The following is a 20,825-nucleotide window of genomic DNA, read 5'->3' as shown; positions in this document are numbered from 1 at the left end:
AAGCGAAGACTGAATGACTGATTGGCTGCAGGTAAGCTGAGCGGGGGCGGCATAGCGGGTATCGTCATCGCCGTGCTCTTCGTGGTGGCAGCAATGGGCTTCGTGGGCTTTACCTACGTGCAGAAGAACCCCAAGAGACTGAGAGGGTCCAACCAGCGGCTCAGCTTCGAGAACATCGCTTACAGTCCAGGTGAGGTGGATCGTCTGTGTTTTGTGGGGTAGAGAAGTGATTGAGATGCGTTCTGCTGTTTTGTTTCATACAGGGACTGCCACGTGTAGGATTCCTGGCTTCTTAGACTCCCTTGTGCTTATTCATGTGTAGGAAAGACATAATAACATCTGCTACTACTACTATTACTACTACTACTACTATTATTACTGCTACTACTACTACTGTCATTACTACTACTCTACTACTAACTGCCTTGGTAGTAAAATAGTTGATAATAACATCTACTACTACTACTACTACTACTACTAACACCACTAACCTTCCAGACAACACCACGGAGAGGCCGGCGGAGAATGCTGGGGGTGTGTCTGTCATCAATGTTTCAGATGGAGGAGGAAGTGAAGCTTAGATAGTTAACATTAGTTTCAACACTAATACTATTTTAACATCAATTTTAGTTCTTTCATGATCTGTTACAATTTCCATCTTTTCCTCTTCACTAAATGGTTTCTTTGTTGCTGAGCCTTTTTCCATCAGTCAATTAGTCGTTCATTGCTCAATTGTTCCTGTATTCTGTTCTCTCACACGCAGTTATCAGTTGTCCTCTCTCTCTGTCGTTCTCTTTTCTACCTCCTCGTCCTCCCTTCTTTCTTCAGGTATGCAGTTCGCAGAAAACGAGAGATGAGTTGTCAAGATTTTTATATTTTGTCTGTCTTCAAGTTTACGATTTCAAGTTAAAAGTAATGGGATAGTGATGTGTGTGTATGTGTGTGTGTGTGTGTGTGTGTGTGTGTGTGTGTGTGTGTGTGTGTGCGCAGGTAGGTGGTTTTCATTGTTATGTATTTATCATAGTTTTGTTGTATTACGTCACAGTAATCACACACTCACTTCTTCATTACATTATCGCTTGACAACCAATCAGGAATCTGTGTGTGGTTGTGATCAAACGTTAATTTTAAGTTCTTTCTCAATAAAACATTATCGTTCAGTGTGACGAGTTTCTAATGATAACCTGAAGTAAGAATAAGGTCCATATCTCCATTTCCTGAAGAATCCAGATAGATACACTAGATGGATAGACAGACATAGTTTATTGACCGCAGCAATTTTTAGACTAATTAATTAAACCTGAAATATAAAACTATATGTAACAATCCCAATACTAATTATAGGCAAATATATATTCATTTGTAGTCCACATAACATACCGTGTCTTGATATCAATACATACAAGACAGGTAAAAATTTGCAGCATTAATTAAGAAACTCACATGGGATGAATGTTCCCTGCAGATAGTGAGTGGAGGGGAAAGGGATTACTTGAGGATCCAACACGAAGACCAGTGTTCTTTAAAAATCATTCTTTCACCAGGACTGTTTCCAAAGACCACGTATCAGTCAGGTGCTCTGCTTGTGGCTGTTTTTACCTACTGATGACGCAGAATTCTTGTTATACTATCACTGGAATTCTACAAACCCACTTGAAAATATTAGCATCATCCACGAATCTCTTGAAACTTGTTGAAATAAAACGCTGAAATAGTTATGTATACAAGAATATTTTATTATTTTTATATATCAGTTTATATCATAAGTACTTTATCTCCTCAAACCAGGCTGGACTCGCTTGTGTTAACTTAAACAAGAGCACAGCCACAAAACAGAACATTGATATACTGAGGAATTGGTATGGAGGCTCAAGGTAGAGGTGGGGGTGGGGAAAAGGAGAGGGGATGTAGAGAAGAGGAGGTGGTGATGGTGGTAGTGGTGGAGGATAGTGGAGGTGGAGGAGGAAGAGAGGGAAATGTAGGAGGGAGGAAGATAAGGGGATTGGAGGAGGTAATAGCGGAAATACTAATTAAAAAATAGAGGAGGAGGTGGTGGTGGTAACGGTGGTGGTGGGCCGGATGGAAGGAACTGGGAAGGTGGAAGAAGTATTGGAAGGGATTAAGAGGAGAGAGGCTGGTGATGGTGGTTGCGAAAAGGAAAGGGGTACGCACTGATCCTTCCACTGATCATGGGAATGGGGAGGGATGGACCAGGTGGGGCAGGTCATCAAGGCTTAGTTTCAAGGGTGTTTAATCAATCACGGGAAAACAACAGCCTGCGTCAGGTAGAAGGTGACAGGCAGAAGTTTTGCTGCAGCCGAATTTATGCTACAGTGTCACGGGGATTGTGGGTGATCTATGTATGGGTCATTACAGTAATAGTAGTAGTAGTAATATCCCAGAGCTCCTCAGAAAGTCATGACCTTGGTTTTTCAAAAGTATATGGAAATACTTGGATCCGTGTATAACAGAGAGAGAGAGAGAGAGAGAGAGAGAGAGAGAGAGAGAGAGAGAGAGAGCGTGCAACAATAGACTTCTCTCGCTCTCCGCTTCGAACAGCTGACTCGTGGTTTGTAAGCGTGTCTCGGGCAAAAGAACCCGAGACAGAAAACTCCCCCTAACTTACTTAACGCTAAGATATGTGGTTTGAATTAGTCCTGTGTACATTAACATTAGATAGGGGCACATCCTTAAATGGGTTATTCACTCGGTTACATACGGGAAAATTTTTAAACCAATACTCACTCGGACATGTTGGCATCTCTGTTGGGTTCAAATTGGTTTGAGGCCTGGTGAGTTACCAGACGCAGAGGGAAGCTGGGTGAGGTGAGCAGAGAGAAGTGGACCATTTGGTGTTCTTTTTCAGTGTTGACCAAGAAAATTAAGTCTCTAGCTTTCTCACTGAAGACAAGGAGTGAGGCACAGGAGAAAGCACATCGAGAAAAGTACTTACTGTGACAAAGATAGTGTTAACCAGATAGATTCTCTCATTCCTCTCGATGCTGGCGGCGTGGAGCGTTATGGAATGTACGAGAGATCATGTACAAGGAAAATATGTTCGTAAATGTATTAGAAGTGAGAGGAAATTACTCAGAATCGCTGGAAAATGAAACTCTACTCCATTATCATTATTGTTGATAGTGGACAGAGCGACACAGAGAACGAGAGGGCAAAGATTAGAAAATGTGCCTTAAAACTTCCACGTGTTTTAGGGGTGAGTGTGGAAGCGAGGACAGAGAAACAATAATAGTGATGGTGGTGGATGACGGTGACAAGAGAGGGATGGTGAGCCACAGCACGGGTGATGTGATGTGGTGGGTGGCGGTGACGGGAGAGGGAAGTTGGACGGCGATAAGAGTGACGTGATGAAGGTGACAGGGAAAGGAATGTGGATAGCAGCTGTGATGTGATAATGGATGGCGGTGACGGAAGAAGGAAGGTGAACAGCACGAGTAAAGTGATGGCAGTGACGGGAGGAGGAATGTGGATAGCGACTGTATACTGATGGCGGTGGATGGTGACGGGAGAGCAAGTGAGGGTGGTGTACGTACCAAGCAGTGGCCGTGCAGGATGCAGTCACCACCGGCAGTTGAGTAACCTTCCTAACTCATTTCCTTTGCGTTATTTTCTGTCAAGCCTAACCTCTGACGCAACTCATTTCACATAATTCACGGCAGCTTTTAAACGCTTATATTTGTACCACAGCGTATTAATAGTTCTGTAGCCTATAGGTAAAGACAAAATTAACTTCATTTTCTCATTCTTATACCAGTGTATTAAATACTTTTGTAGCCTGTTTGTAAGGACAGAATTAACCTCCTATTCTTGTTTTACAGCAGTGTATTAAATAATTTTATAGCCCATTAGAAAAAAAACAATTACCCTTCTGTGAAAGGGTTAAGTCATTGAGTTGCTGAAAGTCTAGATTTGTCATTTGTAAGGAGGTAACCAGCAGATCAAAGAACTTTGAGAGAAAACATTATGTAGAGTGGGAGTGAGTGAAAAAAACTTTTCTGCTTGTGTCCAAGATAACCCAGCGTCTGGCCATCAAGGCTCGCATTCTTCAGAGGCCCGGTGAGTGTTCCCTACGTCCCAGTCTAGAGGCTCGGTGAGTGTTCCCTATGTCCCAGCCTGTGTTGAGTAGATAGTAGAGATGTTGCCTTACCACTCATCAATATTATCTTGCCTACTTTTATTATAAACGTACTTTCATATATTTTTCACATGGAGTACATGGAATAGGGAGAGGTGCGTTTTAACTATACAGTATACATAGTTCATATGTTCAAATCTGGTGAAAGATGACTTGAATATATTTACGTGGCAGGCTGTTAGTGCAAAAACATAAGATGACAGAGCTTCACGGTCAGGCATGTTAAGTGAAACGGAAAACCGATACGAGTAATTTGTTTGCGGCATTATACAAGAAAAACCACATGTAGACCTTATGCCTTCTTACCGTTTTCTTGTTCTTTTTAAATTCGCATCTCCATTTAACTCAATTACAATACCTCAACTTAAAAGAATTCCAATACCTGCCCGTGACACCTTTGCAAGCAGAACTAACACTGAAAACAGCCTCGCATGTGTCAGTGTTGCCAATGGTACTAAAGCAGTGCTACGTGTGTGTTGTGTGTACGTGTTGTTTACTGTGACCAGTGACGCGTAAACACAAACACTCATTTTTAGTACCGAAAAACATAGCTTAGTATATTATTTACCACAAATGGATTAATATTAATGGCCCCTTAATTAATTCGTAAATAACTTTCTGAAGAATTGCATTTGCTTTTACATGCATTTATTTATAACTTAATTTCTCTCTGCAGCAGTTTGTCTCCGTGATATGTGTGCAGTTAGAATTGGTCTTTTGTATGAAGTATTTGAACTAATGCATGTAACGTTAAACTACACACACACACACACACACACACACGTACGTCTCCTGTATATGTAACTGCAAGGCATGAAAGGATGCACGTTTGAGTAAAGACACAAAACGCACTAGAATTCTCTCATCCGATTAAAGTCAGCATCACACATCCTATTACTTTCAACACCACTGCCTCGTGTTACCATTTTATTTGACAACACATGCCCTTCCTCCCCCAGCGCCGCTCCCTCCTAAGTCCCTTGTGACCTGCCTGACCTTCTACGCTTCCTCCTACTCTGCCTCCAGCTTCCTCCCCGTATGCTACATTTATCTCCCACCAACTCCTCTCCCGCTGCTGCTCCTGCTCGTGATGGTGATGGTGCTACTACTACTACTACTATTACTACTACTACTACTACTACTACTACTACTACTACTACTACTACTACTACTACTACTACTACTACTACTACTACTGTTGCTGCTAGTGCTACTTTTCTATATCAACGTCTACTACCACTACTGCTACTGTCGCCGTTGCTGCTGCTGCTACCTCTTTGTCCTCCTCCTCCTCCTCCTCCTCCTCCTCCTCCTCCTCCTCCTCCTCCTCCTCCTCCTCCTAGTTAGTCATCATTTCGACAGCTGTTCGTGTTTTCGAGTATTTTGCATGAGTGTTTGCTGTGTCCGAAAAGGTAAACAGAGGTGAGAGTGAGCAATGTCTCTCTCTCTCTCTCTCTCTCTCTCTCTCTCTCTCTCTCTCTCTCTCTCTCTCTCTCTCTCTCTCTCTCTCTCTCTCTCTCTCTCTCTGTAAAGGTTAAAATTCTATGTTTGATGCAGGGTGTGTGTTTTTTCTTTATTTATTGTGTGTGTGTGTGTGTGTGTGTGTGTGTGTGTGTGTGTGTGTGTGTGTGTGTGTGTGTGTGTGTGTGTGTTTAGGTATTGATGTACGCCTGCGTATTTTTCTGTGTACGTACGTAGGATTGTATTCGAAACGCTTGTTCTTTATCTTTTGCATACACACACACACACACACACACACACACACACACACACACACAAGTATCTTTTCTATAACAATTAAATTTACGTAATAAAATAAAACAAAATAAAATACCTGTCCTTAATATCTCACCTTGAAATGAGTCTAAATATTTGCAGGCATAAAATTAAAGAACAGATTAATACAGGGTAGTTTATTGTAAAAATATATACCATTGTCAAACACTTCACGATACAGACAGACGAACAGACAGACAGGCACAGACAGACAGACAGACAGACAAACAGACAGACACACTTACATACATGAAATAGCCACCCCAAATATTTATTTGTTTATTTATTTACTTGTTTATTTTTGATCTGTGCTTTTTTTTTTTAATTGTTGTGGAGAAAAATATATGACATTTCTGCTTCTTGTGCGAGAGAGAGAGAGAGAGAGAGAGAGAGAGAGAGAGAGAGAGAGAGAGAGAGAGAGAGAGAGAGAGAGAGAGAGAGAGAGAGAGAGAGAGAGAGAGAGAGAGAATTCTTTGTTTGATGTGTATTATGTAATTATGTGTTGTGTGTCCTTCGCATTCCCAGACCATTAGTAATTAATCTCTCTCTCTCTCTCTCCTCTCTCTCTCCTCTCTCTCTCTCCTCTCTCTCTCTCTCTCTCTCTCTCTCTCTCTCTCTCTCTCTCTCTCTTATATCAGTTGAATTTTTGAAGCGACACCGCATAACATTTCAGTCACCCGGGGAAGAGAAAATAATTATGGCATCTTTGAACTCGTGTGTGTGTGTGTGTGTGTGTGTGTGTGTGTGTGTGTGTGTGTGTGTTGCTTCTTCATGTTTATTGAGAGAGAGAGAGAGAGAGAGAGAGAGAGAGAGAGAGAGAGAGAGAGAGAGAGAGAGAGAGAGAGAGAGAGAGAGAGAGAGAGAGAGAGAGAGAGAGAGAATGCGTGACTGACAATAATGATGATGACGATGACTAATAATAATAATGATAATAATAATAATAATAATAATAATAATAATAATAATAATAACAATAAAGACAATGATTACACGTTCTCACAGCAAAACTATTACAATAATGAAAAGAATAACAAGATTTACACATATTCAAACGTTCTGTCCACTCCCACCACGCAGTCTAGTAGTACTTAATCATGTGCTCTTTATTCTTCCATCCTTTCATACTAAACAAAATTAACCTCCTCAGTCCTAAAACGGTAATTACAACGAACACGGTCCTGGAGGCGTTCGAAAGATCTAGGTGGCTGTGGCTTCGTCTTCGTGTTCTTGGTGGTGGTGGTGGTGGTTGAGGATCCTCTTGTTCCGGTGGTGGTAGTGGTGGTGGTGGTGCGTCTCTCTCAATATCTTGTCTCGCCCTTCTGTCATCTGAGAGAGAGAGAGAGAGAGAGAGAGAGAGAGAGAGAGAGAGAGAGAGAGAGAGAGAGAGAGAGAGAGAGAGTTTTTTAGACATATTTCAACTGTGAATATTGGTTCTGTTCATTCATATAGAGTCGTATGTGTGTATTTTGAATGTGAGAAATGTTTAGAACACACACACACACACACACACACACACACACACACACACACAAGAAAAGTGAAAATTCCTGAGGCATGTTGTTTGATTGCTGTCCTGTTTCACGATCACCCACACACACACCCACCCACCCACACACACACACACACACACACACACACACACACACACACACACACAAGAAAAGTGAAAATTCCTGAGGCATGTTGTTTGATTGCTGTCTGTTTCACGATCACACACACACACACACACACACACACACACACACACACACACACACACACACACACACACAGCACGAGAAAATTTTCCGCAGCGCCAAAGATATTATCGGGTCAGGGAAAGTATGAATATTTAAGCGGGGATAATATTTTGGTTCTGTCTATTTGGGATCAGAATAAATTCGGTTTCTTATTAAAGTGTATTCGAGTGCGTGTACGGTTCACCTCGGAAGCTTAAATCTGTGGGGTTACCGCTCTTCTAGCCGAAATCCCGCAGGTTTTAATATGTTTTATTGATAATGTTGTTGTTTCCAGTTTTCCAGATGCAGTTTCGGTAAACACGACCAGGATAATGCACGAGATTTTAAGTAGACAAACTTTATGGAAAATATTTGCATGTGGCAGGTTAATGTTTTGTTTTTCTTCTCCTCTCTTGTTGTGGTATGCGTGAAATTGTAGAATTCGCTAGGGTATATAGGCGCGTGGAAAGACGTGTTATTAAGCAGTTACTCAGCATGCAGGCAAATACCAGTGGGGAAGTCATGGGAATCCTTGAAGTAATATGTTTGGTGCATGGAAAAATTTACTATAAGGGAATTGGTCTACACACAGGCACAAAACACAGAGAAAATTATGAGTTCCTCAGGTAGCGTGTTTCTGGCTCGAACTTTATTCAGAATTATCATTGAAAAAAAAAAAAAAAAATCATATATATTATTTTTCCTGCTGCAGATGACAACTTCACTTCCAGGAAACATCATTCAATAAAAGAGTATTTCCAAGTGAAATTCCATGCACATTACAATAAATTCTTTAATTTCCACGTATTTTCATTACCTCTCCTTTTGAGGAAACCCACAATTTTCCCAGTAGTTTTTGCCTGTATGGTGATCAGCTGCCTTCCAGCGCATCTCCCCACGCTTACAAATATAATACATTAAGGACTAGTAATTTTTCTGGTGATTCCTGCCTCTGCTGGTCAATGGCTTTACTGTATATTTTTAATGGACCAAACATACAAACTTAAGGTACTTTGTATATTAACTGTAATGCAGCTTATAACAAAAATAACGAAGAATTATGGCAATCTTTCAATGTGTGTGTGTGTGTGTGTGTGTGTGTGTGTGTGTGTGTGTGTGTGTGTGTGTGTGTGTGTGTGTGTGTGTGTGTGTGTGTGTGTGTATGTCTCAGATTCTTGAGGCACGTCAAGGGATGGGAAAGTTGGTTTGAGGAGCTGACACAAAGTTTTAAGTATGTTTTAAGCTGTAAGTATGTATGCTGTGCACGAGGGAAGGAACGAACGGGGAGCGATTAATTATAAAGTAATCATTTCATGTCAAGCATATTTTAATTACTTTCTCTCGGTACGGACACACACACACACACACACACACACACACACACACACACACACACACACACACACACACACACACACACACACACACACACACACACACACACACACACACACACACACACACACACACACACACACACACACACAAGTAAAAACAGGTCAAAATAAAAAAAAATCGTTGTTTCCTTTATTTTAAGTTTTCCTTCTATCTTTATTTATTTTTAATCTAATGTATTATCATCATCATCATTATTATTATCTCCATCTCCACCTTTCCTGCATTATCATCTCCTCATTTTCTTCGTCTTCATTTTCTTGTTTCTTCTTATTCTTCTTCTTCTTCTTCTTCTTCTTCTTCTTTTCACCTTTTTCTTGCTCTCCTCCTCTTTCTTCTCCTCTTTCTTCTTTTCTTATTCTTCTTCTTGTTCTTCTTGTTCTTGTTCTTGTTCTTGTTCTTGTTCTTCTTCCTCTTCTTGGTTACCTCGTCCTAGGACACTCGTTGGCATGTTAAGTCAAGTATCCTATTCTACCATTCTCCTCCTCCTCCTCCTCCTCCTCCTCCTCCTCCTCCTCCTCCTCCTCCTCATGGAATACCAACGCTTTTCGAGTTGGCGACATGTAAATACTTGGCGGAATTATTTAAATCGCGTTGCTGGATTTGCGCTTATATTTAACTTGAATCGCACTGCAGGAGGAGGAGGAGGAGGAGGAGGAGGAAGAGAGAGTGATGCGTTGGCGCTGAATGCTCTACTTCGCTGATTATCCAAAATATTACGCAGGTTATTGGAGCGTGGAAATATTAGAGAGGAGCTGCCGTGAGTCGCAATATATCTTCCTCCTCCTCCTCCTCCTCTTCCTCCTCTTCCTCCTCCTCCTCCTCGTCTTCTTCCTCGTCTCCCACTGGTTTGATATTAATTTTCATGCACGAAGTTTATCATATATTATATTTTTAGATTCTCTCTCTCTCTCTCTCTCTCTCTCTCTCTCTCTCTCTCTCTCTCTCTCTCTCTCTCTCTCTCTCTCTCTCTCTCTCTCTCTCTCTCTAATGGTGGTAAGGTTACACTCGTTTAGTTTCATTTTAAGTCTTTATTATTTATTTATTTTTTGTGTGTTTTATTTTTTTCACTTTTAAAAGGAAGGTAAACAGTTTCTTCATTCACTTTATTGTAAGTTTGTTTTTCTCCTTCTTTTTTTTTTTTGTAAATTTAAGTCTTCTCTCACTTTATTGTAAATTTTTCTTTTTCTTTTTTTTTTATTGGAAGTTGAAAGTTGCAAGTCTTTATTCGCATTTTAAATTCCAAGTGCTGCTCTTCGTTCACCATTATGATAAGTATTCCCTCATTTATTTATTTTTTTCATTATAAGTTTATCTCCTCACTCACATTTTTATTGTAAGTACAGCACGTCTTTAATTTTCTTTATTGTACGTCTTCATTCACACCTTTGTATTGTTAAGCTCAGATCCTCATTCACTTTTATATTTTAAGTGCAGCCCTTCACTCTTTTTATCATCATCTTATCCTTCTGTATTGTAAGGTCATACACTTATTCATTGTTGTTATCCTGTTACACTACACAAGTTTAATTTCTCTAATTTCTCTTTCCTTGTCATTGGCAGTACCCGCACAAACCCGGTCTCTCGTTCAATTATTCCTGTATTGTCAAATTCATCCACTCAAACTATTTTTTTATTACACTACAAAAGTTTAGTTCCACATTCCACTTTCATTGCCAGTACTTAAATTTCTGCGCAGCATCTCCACTGCTTTCAAAAGCCTTTAGTTGAAGTTGCACTGTTTTTTAAAGCTGTTTTTTTTGCTTCTAGTGACATATCACCAAGATTTCTACACGCTTAACAAGAGAAACACTCTCGACAACCCGGCTAACCATCTCTGGGGCCTTTGAGAATAGTCATGTTGAGAGAGCTAAGTGTTTCTGTACACGGGCTTGGCTTCTTCACTACAGGGCAAGGAAAATTTCACTTTGCACGCAGGACAACATATTACCCGGGGAGTGGGTGCGTGCCTTCCCTCGGTGATTTTTTTTATTATTATTTTCACGCCATCCTTTAAAGAGAGTATAAATGAAAAATGATATGAGGCAAAAAAAGAGAAAAGAAAAGAGAAAGAAAGAAGGAAGGAAAAGTTTGAAGGACTAACTTTGTTTATCACTTTCTAGTCCGTGCCGTAAAGAAAGGAGAGAGAGAGAGAGAGAGAGAGAGAGAGAGAGAGAGAGAGAGAGAGAGAGAGAGAGAGAGAGAGAGAGAGAGAGAGAGAGAGAGAGAGAGAGAGTTGTTTGTTATATTATTGCATCAGTACAGTAAGAAAAAGACGAAAAAAATAAGTAACTTTAATCTTTTATTCCTTTTACAAACACTCACACACGTACATGGATAGATAGATAGATAGATAATTAAACATACAGATAAATGGATTGGCAAATAGATACATAAGAGAGAGAGAGAGAGAGAGAGAGAGAGAGAGAGAGAGAGAGAGAGAGAGAGAGAGAGAGAGAGAGAGAGAGAGAGAGAGAGAGCGCGCCAGTACCTCAATCACTCTATGCGAAGCCTCATCACTTGCGCTCTTTGGGAATTCCTGACTGACTCCTGCCTGCAAAATGATGACCGGGAATGGAAGCCTCGGTGCGTGACTGACCCGCTGGGGAGGAGGAGGAGGAGGAGGAGGAGGAGGAAGAGGAAGAAGAGTTTTTTGATGGAGAGGAAAGGTGGGCGGATGTTGGGGGCTGGAGGAGAGAAAGGAGCGTTTGGGGAGGGAGGAAAAGGAAGAGATGGAGTGTTTTTTGATTTAGAAGAAAGAAAAGAGTAGTTTTGTTTTCCATGGAGAGGAAAAGAAGAAATGTATTTTTTTATTTAGAGGAAAGACAAATTAGTGCTTTCTTTAAGTGGAATGAAAGAAGAGGCAGAAGAAATACAGGTTTTTGATTTAGAATAAAGAGAAGTATTTTTTTATGAAGAGGAAAGGAAGAAAAGAAATGTTTTTTACGTAGAGGATTTTTTTTTTTAACGAGAGGAAAAGGAAGGAGAAAATCTTGGGGGATCATAAAAAAAAGGACGAATCTAAGAATACAGGAAGTAAGAAACGTGGGAGACAACAGAACAGGAAGCGACTGAAAAAAAAAGAAATACAAGGAAATTAATTGAAACAGATTGGAGACGCTACATAAATTATAAACGTGAAAAAGAACCAAAAAAGAAAGCGAAGAAAGGAAAAAAAGAAAGAACTAGGGTAAAAATTAAATACATAACAAAACCATATTAAAAAAATAAATAAATAAACGAGAAAAGGAAGCAAGAAGTACATTAAAGATGAGATAACATAAATAGTAGAAAACTGTACATGAAAAATAAAGAATAAGACAGAGAGAGAGAGAGAGAGAGAGAGAGAGAGAGAGAGAGAGAGAGAGAGAGAGAGAGAGAGAGAGAGAGAGAGAGAGAGAGAGGAAGAAGCAAGAAAAGAATTAGCTGAAATTAAATACATAAATAACAAAAAACTATACGGAAGAAAAGAAAGAACGACAGTAAACAAAATATAAATAACAAGGGACACAAGGACCGAGGAATGAAGAATAGAAGAATAGAAGAAAGGAAAGAGAGAGAGAGAGAGAGAGAGAGAGAGAGAGAGAGAGAGAGAGAGAGAGAGAGAGAGAGAGAGAGAGAGAGAGAGAGAGAGAGAGAGAGAACAAAAAAAAAAAAGATATGAAGGAACAAAAGGACAGAGAGGGTGGCAAATAAAGGAAAGAATGTCTGTGTGCGTGTGTGTGTGTGTGTGTGTGTGTGTGTGTGTGTGTGTGTGTGTGTGTGTGTGTGTGTGTGTGTGTGTGTGTGTGTGTGTGTGTGTGATAGTGAGAGAGGAATCCAGCTGAGTCTTTGGCGAGAGAGGAACAAAAGAGAGAGTGGACAGAGGGCTTGATCTGGAGGCCTTTGTGAGAGAGAGAGAGAGAGAGAGAGAGAGAGAGAGAGAGAGAGAGAGAGAGAGAGAGAGAGAGAAATAGGTTACAGCTATGGACTAGAGGATATTGACTGAGTAGATTCTGATGATTTGCTCTCTCTCTCTCTCTCTCTCTCTCTCTCTCTCTCTCTCTCTCTCTCTCTCTCTCTCTCTCTCTCTCTCTCTCTCTCTATCTCGTAATATTCCCTTCCACTTAATACTCCCAGAAACCTTTCCCTTTAATTAAATAAGGGATCGAAACCTTTACAAATCCGACCAAATGAACCAGCGCATCCCTCCTGCCTCAGCCAATCACGCCCCTTCCCCGCAAAACAACCAATGACATGCACCAAATCACACGAGAGGGGAGGGGCTTACTCGCCAAGTTAGAGTGAATAATACACTTAATACACGTACCTGGGGGAGTGGTTGCTTCCTGGCTGCCCCTGGGGATTGCTACTGACGGGGACTCGGGTGGGCGGCGGCTGGGGGGCGTCAGGGACCATGAGGTGAGGAGAAGAGGATGGTGGTGGTGGCGATGACAGTGGAGAGCAGGAAGCAGGCGAGGAGGAACCTGTCAAACACTAACGCCACCTGTTGGGGGAAGAGGAGTTTGAATCTGTTAAACATCATTTCTATCTGGTGAAGAAAGAAGTTGGACTGTCAAATACTGTCACCATCTTTTAAGAGAGAGAGAGAGAGAGAGAGAGAGAGAGAGAGAGAGAGAGAGAGAGAGAGAGAGAGAGAGAGAGAGAGAGAGAGAGAGAGAGAGAGATTAAAGCACTAACGCCAACTTTTGAGGAAAAATATAAGAAGGAAATTATCAGGCACAATCACCACCTGTAGAGGAAAAAAAGGAGAAAAGTAGAAATCTGCCAAGCGCTAACGCCACCTGTTGAGGAAAAAGAGAAGTAGGAATCTTTCATATAGTATTGCCAGATAAATAGGGATAGACGAAACACTTATTCCACCTGCTGAGGAAAAAAAAAATAAACAAAAGTATAAATCCCTCGAATACTAACGCTATTTTTCGAAAAGAACAATAAACACTATGAAATATTAACGCCACTGTTTGAGGAGGGAAAAAAAGTTACAGCGAGTTGGAATCTATGGAATACTAACAACGCCTGCTGAGGGAAAAAAAAAAAAAAACTAGGTGAGAGAAAATCTAGAATATAAACTCCAGTTGTTGAAAGAAAAAGAAGACTTAGACAAAAGGTTAAAGGCGAGCCGGAATAAGTCATACAGCTTTTGACGAGAGATGTTCAAATTACACAAACACGAAGCAAGGGACAATATTTTTCTTTGTCTTGTTTTCATTCCCTTCATTAATATTTCTTCATCCGTCTTTTCCTGTTTATCTGTATATTTTCTTGTATTAATTGTTCTGTTATTGGTGGAATGCAAGAATGATATGCAATAGGTATCCTTATGTTTTGTTTAATTAAAAAAATACTTAATTCTATGCTACGGACAGCCTTCAAATCTTGATAACATCCCTCCATGGTTAGTCGTGTGTGTTAAACCCTTTAACTGCAATATGAAACAATTAAAAGCGCTGGAAGCAATGCAAAGAACCTTTATAAACTTGTACAGGAAAGAAGGGGATTAAAAAGAATATATTTCGCAATTTCTACCCAGATAATGATTGGAAGTGGGTGTAGAAGAAGTAAAGATATCTTAGAGGGATTAGTAATCAAGGAAACAGGAGTGAAAGGGTTAAGATACATTTGTGTTGGGTAAGTGGGTAACGTAACCCTTTGATAATGAAAAGTATAATTCTCAACTTGATGCAATTCTCTAATAACCTCCAGAATGCAATGAAATCTGTGCCGCGGTGCTCAAAGGATTGCTATTATCAGTGGCAAGAGGGAAACCGATACTATACTTAGCCTCGTTTTCTGTTGCAAATTTAGGGAAGACTTACATGTGTTTATATCTCCAACCTTTCATTAACTTTATGACTCGTAAGTTTAAGGGGAACTTTTTAGCGTTTAGAAAGAACTGGCATTTGATTTTTTTAAATTTTATTTTTCTGTACCAGGGAATTGGATTATGCTTTCGTGTTTTCCTTACATAATTTCGACTCGTAATTTTAAGGGGAACTTTTTAGCGTTTAGAAAGAACTGGCATTTGATATATTTTATTTTTCAGCACCAGGGAATTGGGTTATACTCGTGTTTTCCTTACATTCAGCCATCTTTTCCTTGATACTCTTTTCATTTGGAGACTTTAAGAGTTTATATTATTTGCGGAAGTTTATCCTTTATTTATGGTATAGGATAGAAGGGCGTTACATTATCAGCCTTAATACTTTGCGAAGGAATAAAGATGAAGGAAAGAAGGAGGGAGTCAATACTTTATGAAGGAACTGGTTATGGATTCCAATCGTCTATATTTTACAAAGAGAGATTTGATATTGTTGTTGTTGTTGTTATAGATTTATTTTCATCCAGTTTTTATTCATTTTATTTTCGTGTTCTTTGTGGCATCTCCTGGCAAGAGTGAGGGGAGGCGGAGGGTGCAGGAGCGTGGGAGTGCAGGATATTGTTAACGACGTGAGGTGTGCGAGTGGTGAAAGGATCTCCCGCCGCTCTCCTGCACGCTTCGGGGAGTGAGCGAGTGATTGAGTGAGTGAGTGAGAGAGTGAGAGAGAGAGATTGACAGTGTGAGTTTCATTATAAGACGTTCTACACACACTCTCTCTCTCTCTCTCTCTCTCTCTCTCTCTCTCTCTCTCTCTCTCTCTCTCTCTCTCGTTGTGGTCATAAACGTTTATTACTACTACTACTACTACTACTACTACTACTACTACTACTACTACTACTACTATTATTATTATTATCATCAGCATCATCTTATTATTTTATTTTTCAGTCTCGTATTTTTTATTATTTGTCTTTAATTTTTCTATTTGTAGGGATGGGTGGGTGGGTGGGGAGAAGTCTTCTTTAACTAGTAACTAATGTAATGTAGAAAACAACATAGTGAAGAAATAAAATGTCTATGCTACTTGTAATTCTTTGTAATCGTTTGTAATTCTTTGTGTTCCTCCTCCTCCTCCTCCTCCTCCTCCCCCCGTCTTTCATTTCCTTATTTTCTTTTCATTTACTCTCTTTTATCTCTTCCTTTACCTGATTCTCTTCGACCTCACCCTTTCCCTTGACCTCCTCGTCTTTCTCCTCCTCCTCCTCCTCCTCCTCCTCCTCCTCCTCCTCCTCCATGAATAAACTATGGTATCATTCGTCTTTTTCCAATCTTCCTCCATTTCTCTCTCTCTCTCTCTCTCTCTCTCTCTCTCTCTCTCTCTCTCTCTCTCTCTCTCTCTCTCTCTCTCTCTCTCTCTCTCTCTCTCTCTCTCTCATACGCGTTATCAGACATTCTTTGTTTTGTCTTTCCACACACACACACACACACACACACACACACACACACACACACACACACACACACACACACACACACACACACACACACACACACACACACACACACACACACACACACACACACACACACACACACACACACTAATAATAAGTAATAATAACAAGAACAACAACAATATCAACTTTGACATCGTGAACCTTAGCTAATCTCAGGGAAAGACTTTCTTAATGAACTTCTATTGACTCCCTCCCTCCTTCCCTCTCCGTCCACTTCGTCTCCCGTAGTCAGCCATAAGGACTCCAGCAACTGTCCAGCTGGGGGAGGCCGGGAGCACCTGCCGCGCCGTTGAGAGCGAGGGAACGAGCAGATTGTAAGGCGAACGAGAGGAGAGAGAGAGAGATGACAGAGTGAGATGGAACGGCGGGATGGTGATGAGGATGGCAGGCGATTAGAGAGAGAGAGAGAGAGAGAGAGAGAGAGAGAGAGAGAGAGAGAGAGAGAGAGAGAGAGAGAGAGAGAGAGAGAGAGAGAGAGAGAATACGCATGGAGCTGATAGAAGACTGTAGAAAGAGGAGACAATGAAGATAAAGCAGAGAGAGAGAGAGAGAGAGAGAGAGAGAGAGAGAGAGAGAGAGAGAGAGAGAGAGAGAGAGAGAGAGAGGACATCTGGGATATATGAAATTCTTGGTCCCTTGAAGAGTGGGTAGGCAAGGCGGTGATTTGAAGCAAGGCAGGAATATTCCAGTTTTGTCTGAGAGCAAAATTGAAGCGGGAATTGTAAGAGGTGAGGAAGGAGAGGAATGTAAATCTCTCTCTCTCTCTCTCTCTCTCTCTCTCTCTCTCTCTCTCTCTCTCTCTCTCTCTCTCTCTCTCTCTCTCTCTGATGCATATGTGTGTTTATATGTGTGTGTGTGTGTGTGTGTGTGTGTGTGTGTGTGTGTGTGTGTGTGTGTGTGTGTTTGTCCATTTCGTTTTCTTTTCATGTCAAATATTGTTTAATTTTACGGATGACTTAACTAACTCCCTTGGGGGTTGCAAATCTCATAATATTTCCATGTGAATTCTGATGCAGGGGAAGAGAGAGAGAGAAGAATGAGAAGAGGAAACAGAAGATGGAGGAGAGGAAGGAGGAGGAGGAAGAAGCAAAGAAACGTTAATATCTTAGTTGTTGAGGAGGACAAGGAGGAAGAGGAAGAGGAGGAAGAGGAGGAGGAGGAGAGAGAAGAGGAGGAGATAAGAGGAAAATAAAATAAACAGATTGGCGATTAGACAGAATATTTAGATGGATTATAAAGTCTTTTTTTCAATTAAGAAGAAGAAGAGGAGGAGGAGGAGGAGATTAAAAGAAAAGAGGAAAGAGGAAGAGAAGAAGGAGTAGGATTGAGAAATCTGTTTAGTTTCTTCATCAACATTTCCTCATCTTTGTTTCTTTTCCTTTTTTTCCTTCCTTGCCCTTTCTCTCACTCACCTTTTCTTTACTTTCTTTTTTTCCTTCTTTCCTTATTCCATCTTTTCTATCTTTCCTCATCCACTTTATTTCTCGCTTCCACTCATCCTTTTCCTTTTCTTTCAATTTTCTTCTCTTTTTTTCCCTCTCTCACCTTTCCTCCTTCCATAATTCACTTTTTCTTCCTTTTCCCCTGTCTACTTTCTTTTATACTCGTTTCCTTTTCTCATCTCTAGTTTTTTTCCTTTTCTTTCTTCACCTGAGTTTCCTCCCTTCTTTACTTACCTTCTTCCTTTTCTTTCATTTTTCCTCTTTCTTCATTCATTTTTCCTTCGTTTCCCCTTCCTTTATATATCTTTCTTTTATTTCCTGTCTCTCATATTTCCGTCTTTTTTCCCCTCCTTTCACTGTGTTTTCCTTCCTTCATCTGTTTTCCTTGACTTCCTTTCGTAGAGGACAGAGGGCAAGGGAACAGGAGGAGGAGGGGGAGGTGCTGAAGATAGGGGAAAAACAAACTATTTCAATGCCATATTACTGTTTTTCTTTTCTATTATTATAAGAGTTTTCATTGTTTTGATATTTAATTTATTATTAGAAAAGTATAACGAATTGTAATACATAATAGAATCTAATCTAGCTCCGTTTTTGTTTCTCGGAAAATAACAGATTCGTCACTTTATTAATTTTAGTTTTTTTTTTTTGCATCGCTTTCGTATTTTATTTAAGACTTAAAAAATATAAGAAGCATATGCGAAGTAGTAACATTCAATAAAATTTAGTGTAGCAGCTCGTGTTTTCATATTTAATGCGAGTCAGCTGGTGGATTTGAAAAATTATTTCCTTTATACGACGAGGAATCCGTTTTCTTTATATGTCGGGAAAGTAAAATTTTTTGTATTCAGAATATGTAATAGAATCTAGTCTGGCTGTGTTTTCTTTCTCGCTGTTGTTATGTTTTTGTGGCACCGTTCGTAAAAGTTACAGATCGTTTTTGGGGTTTGTTGTTGTCAACAGTCTGCCCGGTAATGTTTTTGATATTCTGGATATTAGTTAAAGTTTATGGCAAGTCAGAAAGTGTGGTGCATTCCAGTCTGGGCTTCTTCTTTCTTTTCGCGATTTTCAAAATGAATTACGTTACGTAAATATGACGTGTCAGACGGACGTTTTCCCTGCCTCCCTACGTGTCTGTACATCAATATTTAGCTAAACATCTTGGTGTTTCCAGTCTCATACGTGAAGAAAATCTAGAATTACTCACGAAAGTAGATAAAATAACACCCAAACATGTCAAATAAGGCTTAACTAAATGTAGCGGTATAGCCTCGTCTCTCGCCGTCAACATTTAGGATAATTACGAGGCGAGATTGAAGCTGTTAAATTTAAATTCTTTAGAGAGACGTATGTTAAGAGGGGACCTGATAGAAGTCTTTAAGTGGTATACACGTTATAACAATGTGGATGTAAGCAAAATTCTTAGGATCAGCAACCAGAATAGAACAAGAAGTAGGTTTAGGGAGCAGATTGGAGGAAATTGGTTCTCAAATAGAGTGGTAGATGAGTGGAACGGACTCAGTAATCATGTTAGTGCTAAGACATTAGAGAGCTTTAAGAGAAGATTAGGCAGGTTTATGGATGGGGACGATAGGTGGAAATAGGTAGGTATATTTCATACAGGAACTGACTTTATCAACCTTTCCTTCATTTCCCCTTTATTCATCCACATTACATCCTTCTATCTTCCATTCATCTTTTTCCTATTTTTTTTTTCTTTTTTTTTTTTTTACTTTCATCTGTTAATCTCTTTTCCTTCCCATCAGTTACCTTCTCCCTTCCACCCACCTTTCGTTCTCTCCTTCTTTTAACTTTTCCTTTCCATCATTCATCTTTCCTTCCCTCTTTCCTTCTTTCTTTCGTTCCCTCTTAGTCTTGTTCCCCCTTCCTTTATTTACCTTTGTTTCCATCTTTCCTTTACCATTCCCATTTCACTCTCCTTTTCTTCCTCTTATTCTCTATCTTTTCTCTTTCCTTCGTCCACTTTTCGTCCCCACTTTTCCACTTTTTCCTTCTCTTCCTCGTAACTTTCCCCTTTCATCCACCTTTACTTTCCCTTTATCCACATTTCCTTCCTTATTTCCCTTACCTTTTCTCTTCTATCCACCATTCGATCCCTGCCTCCCTCACCATACCCCTTCCTTCCACCTCATCTGCCTCCACCCACCTGTTCCCGTAACTCACCTGCTGCCACTCCACTCTAGTTGCCTCTCTCCTGTCCTGCTCCGCGAGTCTCATCTCATTTTTCTCTATCGTCTGGTACACTTTGTTCAGAACCCGTAGGAACTGTTGCTCGAAGTCTGCTGCGTGGGAGGCGTGGGCACGGAGGAGGCGTTCAGGATGCGGTGAAGTGCCGTTGAAGTGTCGTTGGTGTGTTTTTTGGTGTGTTGGTGAGCCACGGTAGTAATCAGCATGCGTCAGTCGTGGGAGGGCAGGCAGGAGATGAAAGAGATTAATAGTTAACGTGGGATTGAGGTGTCTTTGTTGGTACTTGTGAATGAATTGTTTACAAGGTTTGTTTACTAATTTAGAGTGTTTGGTTGTTGACGTGAATGGTTTTGAAAGAAGACGAATAGGTGACTCTAAGTGTCTGTGGGTATTTACACAAGTATAGATGGTTTGCAAGGATAATTTACCAGTTTAGGTTGTTGGATGGTTCACGAGGGTAGTTGAGAAAAGCTGCTGTCTGTGGATCCTTTCTCAAGACAAGGTATTTTGCAAGGATAGTTTACTGTTTACAGGTTGTTTGATAGTGTACAGGAATGAAGGAGAAAACTGATAGGAAGGATTGAAGATACCTGTATGCGTAAATCTCAGAAAAAATAGTTTGCAAGGATAATTCACTCCAACTTTACAGATGGCTTAGTAGTTTGCAAGGATAAAAAGTCATTAAGGATGAAAAATACTTATAGGTAGATTTTTTAATGTTATTATAATGACAGATCTCGACAAGGTAACCTAATCTAACATAACCTAATAATGAAAGCAATTAATTTAGGGAAA

At 40.2% G+C, this 20,825-nt stretch overlaps 2 protein-coding genes across 2 annotated transcripts in view; one reads left to right on the top strand and one right to left on the bottom strand.

The window, feature by feature from the left end:
* The window catches only part of LOC135088783 (macrophage mannose receptor 1-like), a 34,665-nt gene extending 33,502 nt beyond the window's left edge, over positions 1-1,163 (top strand). Inside the window, exons 42-43 of the mRNA XM_063983807.1 lie at positions 32-190; positions 499-1,163. Coding sequence (XP_063839877.1) covers positions 32-190; positions 499-581 — 242 coding nt within the window. The 3' untranslated portion in view covers positions 582-1,163. The remainder of the gene's footprint in view (positions 1-31; positions 191-498) is intronic.
* Positions 1,164-6,721: 5,558 nt separating this feature from the next.
* LOC135088782 (neuronal acetylcholine receptor subunit alpha-10-like) overlaps positions 6,722-20,825 on the bottom strand; it is a 139,255-nt gene continuing 125,151 nt past the window's right edge. Inside the window, 3 exon segments of the mRNA XM_063983806.1 lie at positions 6,722-7,255; positions 13,352-13,528; positions 20,007-20,125. Of these exon segments, the coding sequence (XP_063839876.1) occupies positions 13,430-13,528; positions 20,007-20,125 (218 nt within the window). The 3' untranslated portion in view covers positions 6,722-7,255; positions 13,352-13,429.

This window comes from Scylla paramamosain, chromosome 31 (assembly GCF_035594125.1).
Source record: "Scylla paramamosain isolate STU-SP2022 chromosome 31, ASM3559412v1, whole genome shotgun sequence".
Taxonomy (NCBI): domain Eukaryota; kingdom Metazoa; phylum Arthropoda; class Malacostraca; order Decapoda; family Portunidae; genus Scylla; species Scylla paramamosain.
Note: the sequence above shows the minus strand (reverse complement) of the source record. Positions and strands in the feature narration are given on the sequence as shown.